Source organism: Mustelus asterias, chromosome 10 (assembly GCF_964213995.1).
Source record: "Mustelus asterias chromosome 10, sMusAst1.hap1.1, whole genome shotgun sequence".
In the NCBI taxonomy this organism is placed as follows: Eukaryota; Metazoa; Chordata; class Chondrichthyes; order Carcharhiniformes; family Triakidae; genus Mustelus; species Mustelus asterias.
Window position 1 is genome coordinate 73,771,032 of NC_135810.1, and position 25,092 is coordinate 73,796,123.

Below are 25,092 nucleotides of genomic sequence, written 5' to 3' on the forward strand. Positions count from 1 at the left end.
AAGATCACTAATCGGGGGAAGGAAGGAGAGACTAAAGGACAAAACAGTTGATGGTGAAAGACAAAAGATGATGATAATGGGGCAAGTAAAGAAACAAAAGGTGGGTCGAGATGAGAGGTAAATAGCAAAAGCAGATCAGCACCAACTGGTGTCTGAACAAGTGGAGACAGAGATTGTTGAATTCAGTGTTGGGTTTTTTAAAAATTTGATTTGATTTATTATTGTCATGAGTATTGGGATACAATGAAATGTATTATTTCTTGCGTGCTATACACACAAAATATATTATTCATAAAATACATAGGGGAGAAGGAAAGGAGAGGGTGCAGAATACAGTGTTACAGTCACAGATAGAGTGTAGAGAAAAATCAGCTTAATATATGGTAGGTCCATTCCAAAGTCTGATGGCAGCAGGAAAGAAGCTGTTCTTGAGTCGGTTGGTATGTGACCTCAGACTTTTATATCTTTTTCCTGATGGAAGAAGGTGGAAGAGAGTATGTCCAGAGTGTGAGGAGTCATTGATTATAGAACATAGAACATTACAGCGCAGTACAGGCCCTTCGGCCCTCGATGTTGCGCTGACCAGTGAAACCAATCTAAAGCCCATCTAACCTACACTATTCCAATATCATCCATATGTTTATCCAATAACCATTTGAATGCTCTTAATGTTGACGAGTCTACTACTGCTGCTGGCTGCTTTTCTGAGATGGTGGGAAGTGTAGACAGAATCAATGAATGAGAGGCTGGTTTGCGTGATGGACTGGGCTACGTTCACAACCCTTTGTAGTTTCTTGCGGTCTTGGTCAGAGCAGGAGTCATACCAAGCTGTGACACATCCGGAAAGAATGTTTTCTGTGGTGCATCTGTAAACATTGGTGAGAGTCATGGATATGCCAAATTTCCTTAGCCTCCTGAGAAAGTAGAGGCATCATTGAGCTTTCTTAACCATAGCGTCAGTATGGAGGGACCAGGACAGGTTGTTGGTGATCTGGACACCTAGAAACTTGAAGCTCTTGAACATTTCCACTTCGTCACCATTGATACTGACAGGGGCATATCCTCCACTCTGCTCCCTGAAGTCGATGGCTATCTCCTTCGTTTTACTGACACTGAGGGAGAGATTATTGTTGTCGCACCATTTCACCAGATTTCACCAGGTCGCGAAATCTTTGAGATGACAAATTGAAAGAAAAGGTGGTGTTCCTTGAGCTTATGTTGGTTTAATTGAAATAGTATAAGAGGCTGAAGACAAATAGGTCAGAGGCAGGGAATGGGATAGAGAATGAATACAGTATGTCAAATAACTGGAAGCTCAAGGTCACACTCGGACTGACTGGAAAATACAAAGCAATCGCCTCAAAGCAGAGAAGGTGATATCATGAGTGGCAAGTATAATATATTTAAAATTTTTTAAAAAACACATAAATCACGTTTCACTTGGAAGAAATGTTTGGGGTCTTGGATGGTTAGAAGGGAAGAGGTAAAAGAACAGATATTATATCTCCAGCACTTGCACAGGAAGTTGCCAAGGGACAGGGAGGGGGTGTTGGATGAGGACCAGGGGAACACTATTATGTTTCTGGGAGGGGAAGGAGTGAGAACAGAGCAGCAGGAAATAGAACCGGCATGGCCAAGGGTGCTGTCAACACACTGTAGGGGAATCTTTGGTTGAGCAAAAGGGAATATTTGAAACACTTACGTGGAAGGTGGCATCGTCAATATGGATGAGGCTGAGCTGGAAAAATTGGGAGAATGGAATGTAGTCCTTATAGGAAACATTGGCGATTCTCCCAAAAGTGCTGAATTGGCGGGAAAACTGTTCTAAATCCCGATTGTTATGTCAGTTCAGCTTCTCACCTGACTCTCCGCACTCTGTGCACTGCAGAGGTCCCAGTCGTGGATATCATTAAAAATCCAGGGGGCGGGGCCTATTCATTCTGGAACTCTGCACATGCGCAGTGGTCCCAATCTGTCAGACTCCCCATTTGCTGGCCAGCTCGATTGCTGGCCAACCCGGGACCACCACAGTGCTGCCCCTCCAGCCCACCCACAACGGCCCGATTGCGGCCCCCACAGCAATTCCCGGGCCAACCCTGCCCCCCCACTCCCGGAGCGCTCCGATGCACAGCCCACATCCCCAGCAGTGGCGATCCCCCCATCCCCTCACCCCGGCAGACCCCCCCCCCCTCCCCCCCCTCCCCCCGGGACACAGGCCCGCCCCAATCGCTGCCCTCCCTCCGTCCCATACTGATCCCCATGCAGAGTGGCAGCGGGACCCCCCACTCCCACCGATTGCCCCAGGCTCTGCCCACAATGGGCCCCGCCCCCTTAGCACTGCCTGATGGGCAGTGCCAAGGTGCCCCTGGGCATGAGCATGTTTCCCCTTGGGCAGTGCTGAGGTAGAGGCTGGCACTGCCAGGGTGCCCATGCCCAGGGAGCACCACCCCCCCCCCCACCGTCTGACCCCCTGGGGGGCCCCGATTGTCCCCCCCTTCATTCCAGCGGGGTCTCCTGCTAGTTCCCTGAACGTGGGGAGCTAGTCTGAATCCCGCCGGAATGAAGTACTCCTGATGGGGTGGGAGATTCGATCAGGACCTGAGAGTTCACGATAATAACCTGCTAAACATATTTAAAATACATTTTAAAAAGATTCAATTGACTTGCCTGCCTTCCCGCCGGTTTCCAGTGTAGTCTGGCCGGCGACTGTTCGCCGGCTCTGGGAGGTGCGCATGCGTTCCCGGCACATGCGCAAATCCCGGTACAAGGCCGGTGACGCGCATCTCCCACCTCGACCCGACAGAAAAGTTACGGGTCGCGATGGGAGAATTGCGGCCATTGTGTGAGTCGGTGGTTGTGGGAGTCGGTGGGCTTGTAATGGACATTGATAAATTGCCAACCTGCAGCAATAAAGACAAAGAACTTGAGGATGGGATGGGAAGACTGGAAATTGACCATTTGAAGGCAAGGGAAGGGTCGAAATAGAAAGCAAAGTTGATGAAATTATGCAGTTTGAGGCAATAGTGGGTAATGTCACTCATGCAGTCATCAATGTACAGAGGGAGAAGGTGAGGGAGGGAATATGAGAAGGATTATAGTAAAGAAATTCCACAGATCCCACGAAAAGAAAGCATAGCTAGGACTCATTTGGATTCCCATAGCAACACCAGTTATTTGGAGGAAGTGAGTAGGCTGAAGGAAGAAGTTGTTCAGTGTGAAAACAAGTTCAGGCAGGCATTGTGTAGCAGTAGATAGTAACTGGCCTTTCGAGGCTCTTGAGCCATTCTCCATGGGGATGGAAGTATGGAGGATTGACCTGATTCCACTACAAACACATCCTCCTCTTCCTGTCCCCTTTGTTCATTTATCTCTCTGCCACTTTGTATGTGCTTGAAACCTATTACATCTCTAACTTTTTCCAGCTCTGATGAAGTGTAATCAACCTGAAATGTTAACCTGTCGCTCCACAGTTGCTGCCTTGACCAGCATTTCCATCATTTTCTGTTCATATTTGCATCTTTTAGACAAAATCTGTGACAAAACTAGTGTTTTATTCTAAGCACATTCTTTTGGTATCAAGTCATGACTTTGTGCCTCCTTCCATTCAGTCCACTCTCCACATATGAATGATTTAAATGGCTTGTTCGTCAGAATGTCTGTGTGCTGGAGTTGGCTTGTTCTTGTTCATCCTTAGAAGTGAAGATGGCCATGTTCATCATCTGTGGTTTTTGTTTAGGTTCCAGTGCATATGTAGGTGATTGCCGAGGCTGATCTGTGCCCAGATGTTCTGCTGCAAAAATAACAGGATATCACAGCTGTGACTGTTTTGCAGCATGCTAATGCAAAGAGTGTGTGCTCTTTCCTATTTTCACTGGTTTATTCCTCTTGCTTCTTCCACTCACAATCACTTTCTTGGTTGGAGAGGGAGCAAAACTTCTTTCGGCTGCTCTGTTTCCATGTTCTTTGGTACCACTTCCAGTTTGAATCCTAACATATAAGAAAACCTTTTTTGCCTCGTACCCATAGATTTGCACCAACTGCTGTTACATGTGTGTAACTCCGAAACACATGCTATGACAGCATGACATTCGGACCATAAACAGCAATTTTCAGTCAAAAGCAAATTACTGTACTTGCTGGAAATCTGAAATACAAACTGGAAATGTTGGATTACGTCAGCAGGTCTGGCAGCATGTTTTGAGAGAGAAACACTGTTAATGTTTCAAGTCCATATGACCCTTCTGCAGAGCTTTAATTGTAGGACAAACGCAGGCAAATGGGGCTAGTTCAGTTGAGGAAACCTGGTCGGTATGGACCAGTTGGGCCTAGGGACCAGTTTCCATGCTGTATATCTCTATGACTCTATGAGCAGGATTTTCCGGCCGCGCTCGCCCTAAGACCAGAAAATACCACCCGAGGCCAACGGATCTTTGCATGGTCCAGTCCCACACGCTATGATTCCCGTGGAGGATGGGACAGGACATTTCCGCCCTATGACTCAATGAGTTCAATTTTGCTAGGGGTCCTTGTTGTCACACATAGTCTAATGCTGCCTTGATGCCGAGGACAGTCACTCTCACTTCATCTCTTGAGTTCGGCTCTTTTCTCCATGTTTGACCCAAGGCTGTAATGAGGTCAAGAGCTGAGTGGCCCTGGCAGAACCCAAATTGAGCATCAGTGAGCAGGTTATTGCTGAGTAAGTGCCACTGGATAGCGCTATCAACGACACCGTTCATCACTTCAGTGATGATCAAGAGTAGACTGATAGGGCAGTAATTGACTGGATTGGATTTGTCCTGACCTTTTGAGGACAAGGCATGCCTGGGCAATCTTCCACATTGTTGGGTAGATGCCAGTGTTGTAGCTGTACTGGAACAGCTTGGCTAGGGCCGTGGCTAGTTCTGGAGCACAAGCCTTCAGTACTACTACTGAGGTATTGTCAGGGCCCCCAGCCTTTGCAGTATCCAGTGCCTTCAGTCACTTCTTGATACCACTGGAGTGAATGAAATTGGCATCTTTGATCTTGGGGACTTCAGGTGGCTGAGGTGGATCATCCACTCAGCATTTCTGGCTGAAGATTCTTGCAAATGCTTCTGCCTTATATTTTGCACTGTTGTGCTGGGCCACTCCATCATTTGAAGATGGGAATATTTGGGAGCCTCCTCCTCTGGTTAGTTGTTTAATTGTCCACCAACATTCACAGCTGGATCTAACAGGAGAGCAGAGCTTAGATCTGACCCGTTGATTGTTAAATCGTATGTTGTAGTTTCACAGGATTGACATCTGGTCTTTGGGGTTGCCTGATGTTGCCTCTGGCATGCCTTTCTCCACTCTTCATTGAATCAGGTTTGATCTCCTGGCCCGGTAGAGTGGGGGATATGTCTGGCCATGAAGTTACAGATTATGATTGAGTACAGTTCTGCTGCTGCTAATAGCCCATTGTGCCTTTACAGCTGCTCAGTTTTAAGATGTTAGAAATGTTTCAAATCTATCTCATTTAGCACTGTGGTAATGTTACACAACACAATGGAAGCATTTTCCGATCAGGGCCAGTGTGATCTCCTGGACTCGTTTCGATTGCCTCAGGGGGTCGGAGAGGAATTTCCCAGATTTTTTTTTCCCCATATTGGCCCTGGGGTTTTCACTCTGGGTTTTCGCCTCTCCCTGGAGATCACATGGTCTGGAATGGGCGGGTAGGGGTGAGTTAATAGGTTGTGATGAACAAAGCATCATAGCTGTGAGGGACAGCTCGGGGATAGGATATTAGTATGTAGATAGGCTGGAAAATTGGGCGGGGATCCTGGATTCAGGATTCAATCCTGGACCGGGGAGCGGCGCGGGCTTGGAGGGCCGAAGGGCCTGTTCCTGTGCTGTATTGTTCTTTGTTGTTCTATATCCTCTGTGTGAAAATAGGACTTCATCTCCAGAAGGACTTTGCAGTGATTATTTCTACCAATGCTTTTATGGACAGACACATCTGCTACAGGTGGATTGATGAGGGAGAGATCAAGTAAGATTTTTCCTTCTTGTTGGTTCCCTCACCCTCTACAGCAGACCCAGTTTAGCAGATATGTCATTCACGACTTGGCCAGCACGGTCAGTATTGGTACTACCAAGTCAAGCTTGGTGTTGACCATTGAAGTCCCCCAAAAAGACTACATTCTGTGCCCTTGCTACCCTCATGTGTTTCTTCCAAATGAAGTTCAGCATGGAGGAATACCCATTCCTCAGCTGGGCTGGAAATCATTAGAAGATTTCCCTGTCCCTGTCTCATCTGATGCCATGAGATTTCAGGGGCTACAAAGTCAATGTTGAAGGCTCCTAGGGCATGTCCCACCAAACTGTATACAACTGTGCCGCTACCTCTGTTGAGTCTGGTCTGCCAGTGGGGTAGGACATACCCAGGTGTAGAGATGGAGATATCTGATGTTATTTGGTGAGCATGACAATGTCACCTGTTACTTGACTTATCTGTGGAACAGCTCACCCCACCTTGGCACAACCCCCCAGATGTAAGGAGGTCTTTGTAGAATCAATAGGCCATCATGTGCTATAGCTGTTTCCAGTGCCTCGACCATGCTAGGTCTGTCCAGCTTTATTCCTTTTTGATTTTTCTGTAAAATTGGTGTGCATGTGAGTAATATGAAATTATGACTGATTGCAACATGTCTAATATTAATACTTACCTACAAGTGACTTTTGACATAGAAATATGCAATGTCGATGTACTTTGAGTAAATAATTGTTTATGTAGATAGACTTCATTAGGAAAATTTATTAACTTGATCTGGTGAAAGCAAGTTTGGCAATGCAGTGTTGTGCCAAATTTGTTTTACTGGACTGTACAGAAAACTGTTTGTCATAGATGATTGCTGAGAACAGATTTTCCAAAACATTTGGCCATGTTCCAAGTAGGTCAGCATCAGTGGCAGAGTTTTGAAATATTGTTTTGAAATCTAAGCACACAGAGGGAATACTGGCATTAGAAGTATTTTTTTTAAAGAGTGAATTAATTCTTCAGGCTAGCTTTTTCTTCCACATTTCCTTTAAAGTATACAAATGCATCTTTATTGCTTCAGGAAGAACTGTGGCTAGAATTCTCCGACCTTGCCCATGGCTGGGATTCTCCAGTCCCGCTGCTGTGAATGGAGATTTGGCTGAGCGCCAAATTCTCCATTCTCGCAGGCAGCGGCAGTGAGGCGTACGAGACCAGAGAATTTATTTGATCACATTAGCTTAGATACATATAAATCACAATGTGATTTCTTTCAACTTGTATAAGCTGAAGTACATATTATTAATTAAAGAGGATGTGCCAGTGAATACTATAATGCAGAAAAACTTTGCATGTGAATATAATAGGATATGTGAACACTCGTTCTGATCATTTTTGTGTAGTAAAAATCATACAACCTCAAAATAAAAATAAATTCTGCTTTACAGAATTCACACATTTAAAGAGATTTTAAAAATCTAAGTGGTATAAAGAAGGAGATTAAATAACAAAATCCATTTGGTATTAGGGAGGTAATGACCAATGCTTTGCAAAGCACTTTTAATTAAGGATCATTGCTGATATATATTCTGGATAACATGGTCAGGTGCAAGTCAGACTGATGTGGCTTGAATTATCGTGTGTGCATGCGCATGTGCATGCCTCTATTGTTACTTAACAATTAACTGCTCAGTTATTTTTACCCCATTTGTAAGCTTCATTGGCCACTTTTAAAATATCGGAATCCCAAACTCCCCAGTCTGAGTGCTGCAGGGTTGCATATATTTAGATCTACATAAACCATTTACTGATTCAGAGTTGAGCCCTGAATAGGTTATGTTAATAAACTATTTATTACATGCTGATGTAAACATAGTTGGAAATGTTATTTATCTTCTTTCTAATTTTAGTGCCTAGCTCCTCTTGTAATGGTTTTGAAGGTTCTGTTCAAAGGACATTTCAAACAACAGTAGACGAACAGATGTGTTTTGTAGCAACCGTCCGTCTAGCAACACCTCAGTTCATAAAGGTTAGTACATATGGGCAATGAAAATAGATAACACCAGATTCCCAGAGATTAGTCCCTGAACTGCAATTGATAGGTCAGAGACACTTTAGATATTAGCTTTTGGGTCTGATTTAAATTACACTGGCGAGTTGTGGATGCCTGCTACACATCCTTGGGCAGCTCACTGGCAAAGTGGATTTATATTTCGGGAAAAGAATATAGGCAATTGAGGATGGCAATGGTCTTAAGGACTGTCCTGGTCACCAGTGCTTCAACCTTTACCAGTATGACAGCTGGTCACAGTGGACATTTAGGTGCCTGTTTTACCAGCGGTGTCAATAAATTTCGAGGAGAAGATGTTTGAATTTGTATATTGATTAAATTTAATACCAGTACTTTTGTCAGTATTCTCTATTTTTATTGTTTTTGATGTTTTTTTGCTGAACTTGTGACGTGTCAGTACGGGGAACAAGTTCTGAATTTGAGCCTGAACCGTGAACCAAATAATGGCCAATAGGAATTATTGGTGCTTATTAATATCAATTAATGAGGAGGTGGTGGTGTTGTGGACTAGCAATCTAGAGACCCAGGTTAATGCTGTGGGGACTGGGGTTTGAATACCACCATAGCAGATGGTGAAATTTGAGTTTCATTAAAATCTGAAATTAAAGGTCATTGATGACGATGAAATCATTGTCGATTGTCGTAAAAAGAGCCATCTTGTTCACTAATGCCCTTTAGGGAAGGAAATCCGCCATCCTTCGCTGGCCTACATTTGGTTCCAGATCCACAGCAATGAAATGACCAAGCAAGCCACTTGGTTCAATGGAAGACCTTCAAAAATATGACTGGGTTCAGAATAGGCCCCTTCCCATGACAAGGAAAAGAAAATCATCCAATGCTGGAGCTCCCTAGCTGACCAAAGATAGAGAGGTTAAAATGAGATTGGAAAAGGAGGAATATGACAATTGGAAGGTTTCTTAACAATAGAAATAATAGGGAGAGAGAGTGTGAGAATAGATTAGTGGGTGACATAAAAGTAAAATCAAAAGTATTTACTGAACATATAAATAGTAAAATGGAAGTCAAAGGAAGATTGATCCCATTTAGAAACCTTCTTGTGGAGACAGAGGGCATGTCTGAGATACTAAATGAGTACTTTGTGTCTGTCTTCACTGTTGGAAAAGAGGATCTTTCTGATGTAGAAGTAAGGGAGGTGGCAGTAGTGATTTTGGATAGTATAAAAATAGTTGACAGGTTGGCAGTCCCCACAGATAAGGCACCCTGTTCAGCTGGCATTCATCCTAGATTACTGAGGGAAGGATGGAAATTGCAGAGGCTTTGGACATCATCTTCTAATCCTGGCGGATTTGAGGATTTGAGTACTGGCAGAATGATTTGTTTAAAAAGGAGGAAAGAGGAAAACTAACATTGGTGGTCGGAAGATTTTCTAGTCCCACCAGTGGAACCTCTCTCCAGATATTCCCGTCATGCCCACGACGATGGTCCCCACTGGCACACTGGAAAATGCCACTGTAAGGGAGGATTCCTAATAGGTTAGTAAATATTTTTAAATCATTAGACATCAAGGCACTAACAGAACTGCCAGCATTGAGTTAATGACTTTAAAATAGATTTATAAGCTAACAAGAAAGCACTATGAGACATATGAAATGCAGTAAGAGATTTAAACAAGTGGTTATGATTTAAAAACACATATGCTGATATTTTGAATGTATTAATGTATTTTTGAGAATCATTGTTTACTTTAGCCAAACACAAATTACTGCAAAGTATAATGGTAAAGGGCATTAGGACAGGGCCATGTTCTAAGAGAATATTAAAGCCTTGAGAATATGCAAGGTTTTATCAACAGAGTTTCAATGGTTAGAACATTTAGAACACTTGATCAGACTTCATGAATAGGGTTTATTCACCATCCAGATAAGACGGATGCATGTCCAGACGTGCAGTCATGTGTTAATCTGGTTTGGCAGTAACCTTTCAGGGAACTCATAGGAACGTTCATTTGAACTTTGGGTTAGCGTCTCTGGTTGCTAAGGGATATAGGAAGTGGGGTCAGCCAGGATAGGAGTTAGCTTCCGGATTCTACGGACTAATAAAATGTCATTATGCCAGAGTGTAAGATGCGATTAGCTGAGATATATGACCGGTTTTATTGTTAATTTATGTATATTGAAGATGATTGACTTAAAGCTAATGAAAGGCAGGAGTAATTGATAAGAAATCTATAATTGATCTGTTTTGAAATGTATACGGCCAAGCTCATTGGAGAGGTCTAGCTGCTCCATCTCAGGAGTTGCCCTGACCCTTTGGTCTAAATAAAAGTCATATCTTTAAACTGAGACACTGGCTTGTATTGTCTGAACTTTTGGCAGTACCGGCCATTTCGGAAACCCCACCAACAACTGCCAAGAGTAAACAATCAGGACGATATTAACAAACTTCAGGAGGACATAGACAGACTGGTAAAATGGGCAGAGACATGGCAAATAAAATTTAATGCAGTGAAGTGTGGAATGATGCATTGTGGCAGCGAAAATAAGGTGAGGCTATATGAACCTAATGTTACAATTTGAAAGGAATTACAGGAACAGAGAGATCTGGGGGCATCTATCTGCACACAATTTTTTGAAGGTGCTGACAAGTTGAGAAGGCTGGTGAAAAAGCAAATGGGATCTTTCACTTCATTAATAGAGGAATAGAGTATAAAAGCAAAGGAGTTTCACTAAACTCTACTGGTTAGGCCTCAGCTAGATATTATGTTCAGTTCTGGGCACCACACTTTAGGGTGATGTCAAGAGCTTGAAGAGGGTACAGAGATGATTTATTAGAGTAATACCATGGACAAGGGACTTCAGTTTTGTGGCAAAACTGGAGTTGTTCTCCTTAGAGCAGTGTTACAGTTTGATAGAAACACTGAAATCATGAATGATTTTGAAGAATAAATAAGGAGATACTGTTTTCAGTGGCAGGAAAGTCAGTAACTAGAAGACATATATTTAAAGTGATTTATGAAAGAACCAAAGGTGACTTGAGGAAACATTTTTTAGACAGTGAGTTGTTGTGATCTAGAATACATTACCTGAAAGGCTGGTAGAAACAAATTCAGTAGTAATTTCAAAATTAATTGAATGAGGAATTGAAGGGAAAGAACCTATAGGGAGGGGTATGAGCAATGAGCAGGGGAGTGAGTTTAATTGAATATATCTACTAGGGACCCAGCACAAGCATGATGGGTCAAATGGCCTCCTTTTATGCTGATTTATGCTATGATTCTACATAAAGAAACCCTAAAGAGTGACTTTTAGCTCTGAATGTCCTGGTGAGAATCTGCCATTATTCAATAATGAAAGCATTATAGTTACATCTCTTAAGCGAGAACAATACATACTATTCATGAATTATTGACTTTCTAGATTTGTTTTGAAAATTTTAAAATGGATAGATTGAATATAGATGAAATACAGAATTAAAATCTGTTCTATATAAAATTCTGCTACTTTTAACTATGTTTACAACACTTTATTTCAACACAGGAAATGTGCATCATTGAGGAGCCTTTGGAAGAATTTACTTCCAGACATAGCTTGGAGTGGAAGTTTTTATTTCTAGATCACAGGTTAGTGAGAATTTTTTTGGTGTTGTTTGTAGAATTTACCAGTTTCATAATTACCACCTGGTACAGGCACAAGAAGTAGTTCTGGAAGTAATTTGTGTTGTATTTCTGGAAGGTAAAGCAACACTGTAAATTTCCTTTCACAACATGTTTTATTTCCATCTCAAGTTTACATTTTGCTGAATACCTACACCAAATATTCATTTCAATATTGTTAAAATGTTGTACAATTTTAAAGGGGATGCAGGAACTTGAGGGTTTAAATACATAAATATCTGAAGGTAATAGGGCAAATTGACGAGACTATTTAAAAAGCACACACATTCCATGCATTTATAAATAGAAACATAGAGTACAAAATGAAGAAGGATATGCTAAATCTTTATAAATCAACGGAAAGGCATCAGTAGATGTATTATTTCCAGTGCTGGCTACCACACTTCAGGAAGCAAGTCAAGGCTTTAGAAAGGATGCAAGGAAATTTAAAATCTTACCATAGCTGAAGGACTTCAGTTATTGTGTAAAAATGGGGAAAGCTGCAATTTTTTTTTAAGCAAAGAAGGTTAAGGGGAGATTTAATGCAGGTGTTCAAATTGTGAGGGATTTTAATAGAGTAAATAGGGAGAAACTGTTTCCACTGGTAGGAGAGATTTATTCAGAAGAAAGAGGAGTTTCACTGAGCTAATATGTTTAGGACTGATCTTCGATCACGCGCTGCTGGCAGCAAATCTCACCCATTAGCGGCACATATTAGAAAGCATGGTTAGAGCAATGTATATGTTGGCAGACAAGATGGAACTCTTGTGGGAATAAAGCTGCAATGTTAAGGCTTTCTGTGCCAATTTTAAAAGTCTACATCAATCCTAGTAGTAGAATGTAACCACCAATTCGGCATATGAAATATTGTCCGGTCAATAGGCTTTTGGCTGGGCCGTCGAGTCTCTCCTACCACAGTGGGGCCGGAAAATCCCAGCCAATGTTGACTTCAAGTGCCCTGTTCAGTGCACACAGCACCATACACAAAAAGCTATAAGATGTATTTATTTCATTCATTGTGATCCAAGTACATTTTCTTCAAGTTTTTATGTACCTTCAAAAACCATCAACATTAAATTCAGAAAAATTATTGCAGATAATTCCAGCCACATGTCATGTAATATAGAAAAATGGCAATTTCAGTTGAATGTCTTGAGTAGATGGAGACTTGAATAACCTCTTTGTGTACTGTGCACAGTTTGTCAAACACTTTTAACGTTAGCTAGTCTACCTATATGCAATTCTCATTCAAATTCCTAATGGTTGTCCTGATGTAATGGGATTTCCTACAATGTCTCTAGTTCAATTTGTTAAATGATTAGATGCATCGTGTACAAGTCTAATAAAGAAATGACGTTTGTTTGTTTCATTTTTAGGCACTTCTGTTTTCTGTGCATACAGTTTGGTAGTTGCAAGAGCTGCTTACATTTTCTAATCAAACACTCTTTCTAACCACAGGGCTCCACCAATCATAGGTTATTTGCCTTTTGAAGTCCTCGGTACATCGGGTTATGATTATTATCACGTAGATGATCTGGAGCAGTTAGCAAAGTGCCATCAACAATGTATGTACCATACAGGGAAAAAAATGATAAGAATTTTCTGAAATGTTTGGGATTAATCTGCTGGTGCTGGACTTAGAATCTGGAGCAGAAAATAATGTGGTTCTTTCACATCTGAAAAAAGATCAAGAGAATTTTAAGAAGGTTACAAAAATGCTTCACATATAGATCCTTATCTGAGGAAGGATGTCCTTGCTATGGAGGAAGTACAGCGAAGGTTTACCAGGCTGATTCCTGGGATGGCAGGTCTGTCATATGAGGAGAGATTAAGTCCGTTAAGATTATATTCACTGAAGTTTAGAAGAGTGAGAGGGGATCTTATTAATACTTATAAAATTCTAACAGGGTTAGACAGGGTAGATTCAGAAAGAATGTCCCCAATGGCGGGGGAGTCCAGAACTAGGGGTCATAGTTTGAGGAAAAGGGGTAAACCTTTTGGAACTGAGGTGAGGAGAAATTTCTTCACCCAGAGGGTGGGGAATATGTGGAATTCACTACCACAGAATGTAGTTGAGATCAAAACACTGTGATTTCAAGAAGAAATTAGATATAGCTCTTGGGGCTAAAGGGACCAAGGGGGAAGGGGGGATCAGGATATTGAATTCGATAATCAGCCATGATCAAATGAATGGCGGAGTAGGCTGGAAGGGCCGAATGTCCTACTCCTGATTCGAGTTTCTATGTTTCTAGGTTAAAGTAAAATAAATAGAACAATTTAATTTTTCCTGAGTCAGAATGTATCATGTACTCTTAATTGCAAATAATCAATGTAGCTTGAACTCCAGTCAAAGCTGCCTACAATTACAATTGCCCCAATGAGTAAGCAGCATTGGTGATATTTCTCTGCTGCGTTTATTGTAAACAATATTTGAGCAAGTTAAGCCCTACAATGTGAAAGCATTCCACTCTGACTTTATCTCTGGAAGAGTTAATTGTAATGTGGAGATGCCGGCGTTGGACTGGGGTAAGCACAGTAAGAAGTCTCACAACACCAGGTTAAAGTCCAACAGGTTTATTTGGTAGCAAATACCATAAGCTTTCGGAGCGTGCTGCTCCTTCGTCAGATGGAGTGGTTATCTGTTCTCCAACAGTGCACAGACACAGAAATCAAGTTACAGAATACTAATTAGAATGCAAATCTCAACAGCCAGCCAGGTCTTAAAAGGTACAGATAATGTGGTTGGAGGGAACATTAAACACAGGTTAAAGAGATGTGTATTGTCTCCAGACAGAACAGCTGGTGAGATTATGCAAGACCAGGGGCAAGCTGTGGGGGTTACTGATAATGTGACATAAATCCAACATCCAAAATCCAACATGAGGACGGCCTAAACCGGGATGATTAGCATTATGTACATCAAACATCATCTTAGTTAAAAGAAAATTGTGGGAAAAACACTTCCAGGATCTCTATTGAAATAAAATATGGGCAATAAATAGAAATGCTTTAACTGGCAATTTTTTTTCACCGCAACAAGAAAGTTGGGTCTCCTTTGCTGCTGTGTTACTCATCAGTTGCCTCAGTTGAAAACAATAATGGCCCCACTTTAGAACATAGAACATAGAATATTACAGCGCAGTACAGGTCCTTCGGCCCTCGATGTTGCGCCGACCTGTGAAACCAATCTAAAGCCCATCTAACCTACACTATTCCATATCATCCATATGTTTATCCAATGACCATTTAAATGCCCTTAATGTTGGCGAGTCCACTAGTGTTGCAGGCAGGGCATTCCACACCCTTACTACTCTCTGAGTAAAGAACATATCTCTGACATCTGTCCTACATCTATCACCCCTCAGTTTAAAGTTATGTCCCCTCGTGCTAGCCATCACCATCCGAGGAAAAAGGCTCTCACTGTCCACCCTATCTAATCCTCTGATCATCTTATATGCCTCTATTAAGTCACCTCTTAACCTTCTCTCTAACGAAAACAGCCTCAAGTCCCTCAGCCTTTCCTCATAAGACCTTCCCACCATACCAGGCAACATCCTGGTAAATCTCCTCTGCACCCTTTCCAATGCTTCCACATCCTTCCTATAATGCAGCGACCAGAACTGTACGCAATACTCCAAGTGCGGCCGCACCAGAGTTTTGTACAGCTGCAACATGACCTCATGGCTCCGAAACTCAATCCCTTTACCAATAAAAGCTAACACACCGTACACCTTCTTAACAACCCTATCAACCTGGGTGCCAACTTTCAGAGATCTATGCACATGGACACCGAGATCTCTCTGCTCATCCACACTACCAAGCATCTTACCATTAGCCCAGTACTCTGTATTCCTGTTACTCCTTCCAAGGTTACTTCTTTAAGTAGCTCAAGAGTCAATGCAGAGCTAATATACACTGGTTTCTGAGAAAGTAAACCACTCACTGGCAATGCAGAATACTTTCTTGCTGCAATGTTTTCACAGTTGGGAACTACTTAGCTACTCCAAAATTATAGCTTCTGTTACCTTTAGTGATTCAATTCTGAATCATTCCTGTTTTAATGGTACAGTAGCATACTAACAATGCTACTGGAGTAAGAATTTAACAACAAATCCCAAATTATCAGTTTCAGAACTGAATTCAGTTAAAAGCTTACTAGAAATAAAGAACTGGTACAATGTTAAAAAGTGACAGTGTAATTTCTGGATTACTATAAAATCTAACTGGTTTACCAATATCCTTTGGTAAATGAAACTTACAATCATAAAAAAAGTTTTATTGAGAGAGGCCCAAATTGTGCAGGTGAGAAGTTAATTTGCCCAGGCGTTGGGCACTGAGGTCAAGATCCATCCCCATTCAGATGGAAGTGGATAAAGCACAACATTTGTCAATCCACCTCAGGATGTTTTCAGCACAAGTTCCTACACCTCCAGCACTGGTTTCCTCTTCTGAAAGCTGGTCTTCTGAAAGCTGGACCAGCTTGGTCCACAGCAGGACCTATCAGCAATGTGGTACAAGCATAGAAATCATTGAAACCCTACAGTACAGAAAGAGGCCATTCGGCCCATCGAGTCTGCACCGACCACAATCCCACCCAGGCCCTACTCCCATATATTTTCCCCACTAATCCCTCTAATCTATGCATCCCAGGACACTAAGGGGCAATTTTAGCACAGCCAATCAACCTAACCCACACATCTTTGGATTGTGGGAGGAAACCGGAGCTCCCGGAGGAAACCCACGCAGACACGAGGAGAATGTGCAAACTCCACACAGACAGTGACCCAACCTGGGAATCGAACCCAGGTCCCTGGAGCTGTGAAGCAGCAGTGCTACCCACTGTGCTACCGTGTCGCCCAAGCAGTCTGCTTTTTCTTAAAGCAGATGTCTCTTCAAAGGAAGGCAGAAAAAAGAGATTGCTGCAATGGATATTCTGACAATTGAACACCAAGGCACACTGAAGAATCAAAATTGCCAGATATGGCACAGGGTGCTTTGGTGATACAGGTGGGCAGAAGGAGAGATACCAAGGCTTGACAAGGGCCTGAGGCCCTCTAAGACCATCCTCAGAAGGCATGGGAGCAGGTGACTAGGAAGGTCAATTCCTGCAGTCTGGACCCAAGGACTTGGCGACAGTGCCACATGAAGTCTAATGATCCCATGCAGTGATCAGGGTCAGTGATTGTATCTTCACTTGACATCTGCTAACGACAGCACCAATCGCCCATGCTGCTCAGCGTGCCACACCCACATCATTCATCCAGCAGCATTCCCTGACAGTCAGTATTCGAACCTAATACTCCTCAGTCTTACCCTCTCACACCTACAAATGCTGCCACACTCGCACTCACCTCTCACTGTCATCACATATCTCCAGCTATTCAGCCATGGCTGGCACATCACCCAACACATTAGCAATTCCAGTTAAATTGTAAAAACACATCTTTTCTAAAGGAAAGCTGATTTTGCTCCAAAAAATAATATGGTTGGAAATAATTTACAGACATTCTCTTTGTTTTCTACAGTGATGCAGTTTGGTAAAGGAAAATCTTGCTGTTATCGGTTCCTAACTAAAGGACAGCAATGGATCTGGCTCCAAACCCGGTACTACATTACCTATCATCAGTGGAACTCCAAACCGGAGTTTATTGTATGCACGCACACATTAGTGAGGTAGGAACAAAATAATTGATTGGAAGGTGTAATAACAAGTAGGAAGATTTCCTCTGGCTGTTATGTCTTAGAAATGTTATAAACAAAGTGGACATTTTTACAGATTAGATATTTCCAGTGAAATCACAAAGAAATTATTGTAGAATACTTTTTTGAATTTGTTAGAAATACTGAACGCAGGAAATCTTCTCATTATGCTCACAATATCACTAACACAGAGTCCAAAACAAATTCCCAAACCTAGTGAATCATTATAAACTAACTAATATTGAAATTATGAATAAGATGGGGTCAAAATATCCAAAAGTCTGTATTTACAGTTGAAATAAGCAACATTGTATACTAGGAGAGTCTTTGTAAAGTGTGTAACAACAAAACTATTCTGTCATTTGCAATACAGCAAATATCTGTACACAAAGGTACATAACATAGTTATTTGCACAACAGTATGCGTCTTGTCCTTTAGTGTTCAAGGACACCCAATTAATGGCACATTGTTTCTTCAAGGTTGCCTATCAGTAAAAGTGGCCTGGAGAAATTGGTCAAACTAGCCAGAGTACCAGAAGAAATTAGTCATGTTAAATTCATTTTAGTAACTTGTTAATTAGAATATTTTCTGAATTTTTTTCTTCTTTTCTCACACACTACGTGCAAGGTGCAGAGAGTAGCATGGTCTTCCCCGTGGAATGCAGTTCACATGGAGTTAACGGACTTCATTAAAAATAAAGATGTGTTCGTTCCACTTTACCTTCCACATCTTGCCTGCTCATGAACTGCTGGCCATTGTCCAAATGAGACAATCAGTGATAGGTAACCCTCGGAAAAAAACACACTAACAATGAATACTGAAGTTGATCGAATATGTTTGACGTTCAGTTACAAATTTTATGGTGTATTTATATTTCAGGTACGTTCTGTTTTATTTTCATTGTGTTTCTTTTTCCTACTGATTTCTTTCCTTCTAAAATCACTCCAGCTATGCAGAGGTTCGAGCACAGCGTCGAAGTAACATCACTTTGGAAGATAGTTCTACAGAAGTGGTTGGTGCTTCAATGCTTAAGGTAATCACAATTCTGGTCATCTGTATTTAAATACTTGTTATTGCGAAAGAATCTGAAGATATTTATTAGTGCTAATAATGCCTTAATATTAGTTGTGAATTTGTTGAAAACAATTGCTGCTAAGATTGCAGGCAACATAATGGAAACAATGATTTGCTCACACCTACTGTATATTTTCCTGTTGTTGTTCTGTACAGGGGCGTGACTCAAGACTTGACACTCAGCAGCACATTAAAACAATTGAAGTGCTCAATGGCAGCCCATCGCCTTCTTCTTCATCTCGGAGTTCACACAAATCATCTCATACCTCAGTGTCAGAATCTGCATGTAGGTGTCTTTTTCCCACTGTTATTTTGGGAAATTTATGGGGTAATTTTTTTCAATTTGCTACTTTCTACTCCTGTAGAAATCTAGATAGTAAAATTTGCAAAAGGCTTCAAATAGGTGATTATAATATTTTTCTGATATTGATTTTTCCATTAATTATTTAATGGCCCAGATCTTCCAGTCTTTGAATCGTCAGACATCACACATATGACCCAGGATGCACATCTGGACCCTGTAAATTTTCTGGCATGCATACCTCTGTACAAATCGGAAGTTTCAACTTCTAATGGGCAATTCCCCTGTTCCTCTGGACCCCCTCCCCTCAAAGGCATCTGACTCTGAGTTAGAGTCAGTTCTGTGGAACTTAACCTGGTTAGTTATACAAGAAATCTTAGGCAGAAAAATCCTAGTCAAACTCCAGGGTAACTACAAAACTGCGCTCCCCACCTCCCCCCCAACTGCCACCACCCTAACCAACCATTACATCCTGACCATCCTAAGATCCCGGACTACCATCACCACCCTCCCAACTACCCCCAACCCCCTGATGCCCCTTCCCAACCTGAGTTGACCAGCGACCATCTCACCCACCTACTGCCTCACCCACCTGCCAGATTCACCACGTGCCACCCTACCCACCTGCCGTGACACCCTACCCATACGCTCATTCATCCACTCACCCATCCATTAATATTCACACTGGACATTTAAGCTTATCGTATGACAGCTGGTGCTCTAAAAAGGGGACGTGTCTTGTCTTCCCCCAATGCTACAGCACTGCGATGGAGTTCTCCAAGGGACGCTGTGCTCCGCATTTCTGGAAAAGCTGGGCTTGGAAGACCTGGCAAGAAATGTAGAGCAGCGTCGAGGCATGAAAATGTTCGAGCAGAGCGGAAATCCAACCATGATTGCCGCTCTGCTGAAGATCGGGGTCAATACACGAGTGGAATTGAACATAAAAGTAAGGATGTTATGCTTCAGTTATACAGTGTCTTGATGAAACCATATCTCAAAGAACGTGTGCAGTTTTGGTCTCTTTATTTAAAGAAGGATGTAAATACATTTGAGGCCGTTCAGAGGAGGTTTACTAGATTGATACCTGGAATGAACAGGTTGTCTTCTGAGGATAGGTTGGAAAGGCTGGCAGAGACAGACTCACTCTGTGACCTCCTCAGCCCAGGCCTGGGGGTCGAGTCACCCCTGCTGAAGCTACTCCCCTTGACAACCTAAGATCACAGGCGTGCTAAAGGTTCAGTGGCTGCTGCTGCTGGCCTGGCCTCTGCTCCCACCCTCGCCAGTCCAGTTGCCGCCCAGCTCTCTCACTCTCAGCCCTGGCCTTTGGTCGAGTCACCCCGCGGCTCCCCGAAAACCTCTCCGGCATCTGCTTGGCTCTGACACCTCCCAGTCACAACAGCTCACCTCTCCAGGAGATCCATCAAAGATGTCAAATACAATACTGGACCAAGCTAGGACCAAGCTAGAATCCCAGGCTAGCCACACGGAATCCCGCCGACTATGGCAAGGTCTGCAAGACATAATAGGCTCCAAGATGAAGGCAGGTAAAATCGCCAGCTCCAATGCACCTCTCTCTGATGAACTCAATGCATTCTATGCCTGTTTTGAGCAAGAGGTCAGCAAAAGCACGCCCTCCATCCCGGAAGCCTCAGACGAACCTGTATCTGAGGTCACCATTGCAGACATCAGAGCAGCCTTCTCAAAAGCCAACCCACGGAAAGCAACTGGCCCAGATGGGTACCTGGATGAGCAGTCAGGTCCTGCATGGACCAGCTGGCGGGGGTATTCGCAGACATCTTCAAACTCTCTTTATGCCAATCTGAGGTCCCTACCTGCTTCAAGAAGACAACCATCATCTCAGTACCAAAGAAAAGCCAAGTAGCATGCTGCCTTAATGACTATCATCCGGTGGCTCTGACATCCATCATTATGAAGTACTTCGAAAGGTTCGTCATGGCACAAATCAATTCCTGCCTCCCGGACTGCCTGGATCCACTAGATTTCGCCTATTGCCGCAACAGGTCCACAGCAGATGCCATCTCCCTGGCCCTGCACTCAACCTTCGTACTCCTAGATAACAAAGACACCTATGTCAGACTCCTATTCATAGACTACTCTGCCTTCAACACTATTATTCCTACAGGATTTATCTCCAAACCCCATGGCCTGGGGCTCAGCTCCTCCCTCTGCAAATGGATCCTAGCCTTCCTAACCCACAGACCGCAGTAAGTAAGGATAGGCAACAAAATAAATAAACACTTCCTCCACGATCATCCTCAACACTGGTGCTCCGTATGGCTGTGTTTTCAGCCCCTTATTATACTCCTTATATACCTCTGACTGTGTGGCCAAATTCTCCTCCAACTTGATTTTCAAGTTTGCTGATGACATCACTGTTGTGGGTCGGATCTCAAACAATGACGAGTCCAAGTACAAGAAAGAGATAGAAAACCCGAATTTACCATCGTGTTGTGCCCATTTTCGGGCGCAAAAACTTGGTAAAGTTGGGCATGAGACGAGTAGTGCGATCCGCGCCCGCCTCCGCACCGGTTCCCCCTTTACCAAGGCCCACAAATGGTCCGAAACAGGCACGACAATCATTTAAATGCATTTGCGTGCATTTAAATTGACTTAATGGGCTGCACGCCCAACTTTACTGACACTTCCCCCTTTACTACCGTGTTCGCCCATCCAGAATCGGCCTGAAACAGACATGCTCCATAGAAGTCCAATTTGGGCGCTCCAGTTAGTGAGGAGGTAGGTGCCTAGCGTCCAACAGCTCTCTGCTTGAGATCGGTGGGGGGTGGGGGGAGATGTGTCCACTGTCAATCTGCTTGAGATCAGTGGAGGTAAAGGGGGGTCCACTGCCTCTCTGCCTGAGATCAATGGAGGGAAAGGGGGGGTCCGCTGCCACTCTGCCTGAGATCGTTGGGGAGGGGAAGGGGGGGAGGGGCCCGCGATCAGTCTGGGTGGCGGGAGGGTGAGGGGGATAATGGGGTCAATAATGTTGTGGAGGTGGGGCAATGGCTGTGGGGGCCAGGGGGAGGCATTATCCGGCCTGAGGGGGATGTGACAGGGAAGGGCATTCTATCATTTTGTTCTGCTCATGCGCAGTTGGAAGGGCCGATCGGAGCTGCAGGGTTTTGGGCAGGTTAAGCCCCGCCCACAGGCTTCTGCAGCACGATTCTGAATCACTGATATTTTTGTAGGTAGAGTGCGTATGGGGGCGCCTGAGAACGGGCTTGAAATTTGGATCTGAAACACTCCCAGTTTCAAGTCTGCCCAGCTCTTAGAATCAAAATGGTAAAATAGGGCCCAGAGAATCTGGTGAACTGGTGCGATGATAATAGTCTCTCCCCCAATGTCAACAAAACAAAGGAGATTGTCATCGACTTCAAGAAGCATAGTGGAGAACATGCCCCTGTCTACATCAATGGGAACGAAGTAGAAATGGTCGTGAGCTTCAAATTTTTAGATGTCCAGATCACCAACAACCTGTCCTGGTCCCCCCATGCCGACACTATAGTTAAGAAAGCCCACCAATGCCTCTACTTTCTCAGGAGACTAAGGAAATTTGGTGTGTCAACTACGACTCTCACCAACTTCATTAGATGCACCATAGAAAGTATTCTTTCAGGTTGTATCACAGCTTGGTATGGCTCCTGCTCTGCCTAAGACCACAAGAAACTACAAAGGGTTGTGAATGAAGCCTAGTCCATCACGCAAACCAGCCTCCCATCCATTGACTCTGTCTACACTTCCCACTGCCTCGGCAAAGCAGCCAGCATAATTAAGGACCCCATGCACACCGGACATTCTCTCTTCCACCTTCTTCCATCAGGAAAAAGATACAAAACTCTGAGATCACGCACCAATCGACTCAAAAAACAGCTTCTTCCCTGCTGCCGTCATACTTTTGAATGGACCTACTTTGCATTAAGTTGATCTTTCTCTACACCCTAGCTATGACTGTAACACAGCATTCTCCATTCTCACCTTTCCTTCTCTATGTACGTCATGCTTTGTCTGTATAGCGTGCAAGAAACAATACTTTTCACTGTATACTAACACATTTGACAATAAATCAAATCAAAATCTCGCCCGGTCCTCGAGTCTCAAATAGCGTGTGTGCTCCTGGCTGGCTGTCTGGCTGCTGCTGACTCTGGCGTTATCTTGCCTTTCTGGCCTCCGTTCTTTCACTGGTTGCCCATCCGCCCTCCTCAGCACTGGAGGTCGAGAGTCGCTCCACTGCTCCCCACAATGGCTGTTGGCCAGCGCCTCCTCCTCCTCAGTCCTCGCTGAAAGCCTCACTGGTCCACACTCCGATCATGTGGAAACATCATTTCCACATCCACCTTGTCAAGCTCATTCAGGATCTTATACACTTCAATTAAATCCCTTCTTACTCTTCTAAACTTCAGTAGCCTCACTGTTACCTTAGGCTGCCTGCCTGAATGTTGGAAAAAAGTTGAGCAACTTCAGACCAGACAATCGAGGTCCATCTGAACTGCTCTCGAGTCGTCACCACCTCTCAACTGGGACAGACAGAGTTTTCCCACTCTGTAAGCAGACTCCACCAATCAGATCCTGGTGTTGTTTCTCCATTGCCTGCTGATAGGCTCACCAATCAGCAAATTCAGAGCTACCAGGTTCTGATTGGAGCTCCCACAGCCGTCTCTCAGTTTGCCCCCCTTGACTGGGGCCCCGCGCTGCAGCGCTGTGCGTTTCATTGTAATTCCACCTCTGCAGGCTGGGCTTGTTCCCACTGGAATTTAGTCCACTGGAACAAAAACAGAAAAATGCTGGAAAATCTCAGCAGGTCTCTGTGGAGAGAGTATAGAGTCAATGTTTCAAGTCTAGATGACCCTTCATCAGAACCCGTGTGCACTGGAGTTAAGAAGAGTAAGAAGAGATTTAATTGAAGTGTGTAAGATCCTGAATGATCTTGACAAGGTGGATGTGGAAATGCTGTTTCCTGTTGTGGGTGAGTCCTGAACTAGGGAGCAATGTTTTATTAGCGGTCGCCCTTTTAGGATAGAGATGAGGAAAAAACAAATTCTCTCAGGGGGTTGTCTGACTTTGGAACTCTGCCTCAGAAGGTGATGGAGGTGGGGCCATTGAATATTTTTAAGGCAAAGGTAGATAGGTTCTTGTCAGACAAGGGAATCAAAGGATATCGGGGTTAGATGGGAATGTGGAATTTGAAACACAAACCGATCAGCCATGATCTTACACATATATAGCAGGTTCAAGGGTCCAATGGCCTACTTCTGCTCTTTTTTCATATCTTCATATGTATGATCAACATATTATTCTGGATAAAAGCGAAGTATTGTGGATACTAGAAATCTGAAGTAAAATAGAAAATACTGGATAAACTCAGCAGATCTGGCAGTATCTGTAGAGAAAGAAACACAGTTAATGTTTTGAGTTCTGTAGAAGGATCATGTGGACTCGAAACATTGTGTTTCTCTCTCCACAGATGCTACCAGACTTGCTGGGTTTATCCAGCATTTTCTGTTTTATTAATCTGGTTATACTTATTTCGAAATTCGAGGTGTGTTTTGTGACCATAATCTGTAATTTAAACCTGTTGTCTAATTTCTTCCACAGCAACACAAAGTAAACGACTCTCAGAGACTAATGCTCCATCCTTGCAGACAAAATCAACAATACAACAAGATGCTGGAACACAACAACACCCGCCCGCCAGCAACCAGGTGGGGATTTTCCATAGGTTAGCCACAGGAGAAGCTAACGAATTGCTATTAGAAAATCTTTTTGCTGAATTTGTGGCCAAAATAGTGTGGGTGCTATCAAAGACCCATAATACTTGTATTGAACATTAGAGAGTTGCCTAAACTGCCATGAATTTTAGGGGACTTTGGATTAAACATTTTTCAGTCTGGTCTAACTTTATCCTGATGCGCCTTTGTAGATTATAGCCTGCTAAGAAACTCTCTCTCTCTCTCACTCTTTCTGTTTCCCCCACATCTTCATCCCCCTCTGTCTGTCTCTCTTGCTGCCTCTCTGTCCGTCTTGCTCCTTTTCCACCATGCCGCCACCCCCTCTGTCTGCCTGTCTGTCTCTGTCTCTATCCTTCTCTCTTTCTATCTCCCTCTCTCCCCCTCTCTTCCCCTCTCCCCCTCTCTTTCTCTCTCTCTCTCTGCACCTTTTTCCACCACGCCTCCACCCCTCTCTTTATGTTTCTCCCTCACCAATGAGCACAATAGTACAGGTGCATGTTTAAGAACATAGATTGTGACTTACAGATCCATAGAGCTCTGCAGCCTGATTGCTAACTCCATTCCATGGCTATCTGCCATGTTCGTTTCTT

At 43.3% G+C, this 25,092-nt stretch overlaps 1 protein-coding gene across 1 annotated transcript in view; it reads left to right on the top strand.

Moving 5' to 3' along the window:
• LOC144499675 (neuronal PAS domain-containing protein 2-like) overlaps window positions 1-25,092 on the top strand; it is a 103,568-nt gene that overhangs the window by 55,521 nt on the left and 22,955 nt on the right. The window contains 7 exon segments of the mRNA XM_078221943.1: window positions 7,906-8,024; window positions 11,564-11,646; window positions 13,138-13,244; window positions 17,205-17,352; window positions 18,329-18,413; window positions 18,611-18,740; window positions 24,369-24,475. Coding sequence (XP_078078069.1) covers window positions 7,906-8,024; window positions 11,564-11,646; window positions 13,138-13,244; window positions 17,205-17,352; window positions 18,329-18,413; window positions 18,611-18,740; window positions 24,369-24,475 — 779 coding nt within the window.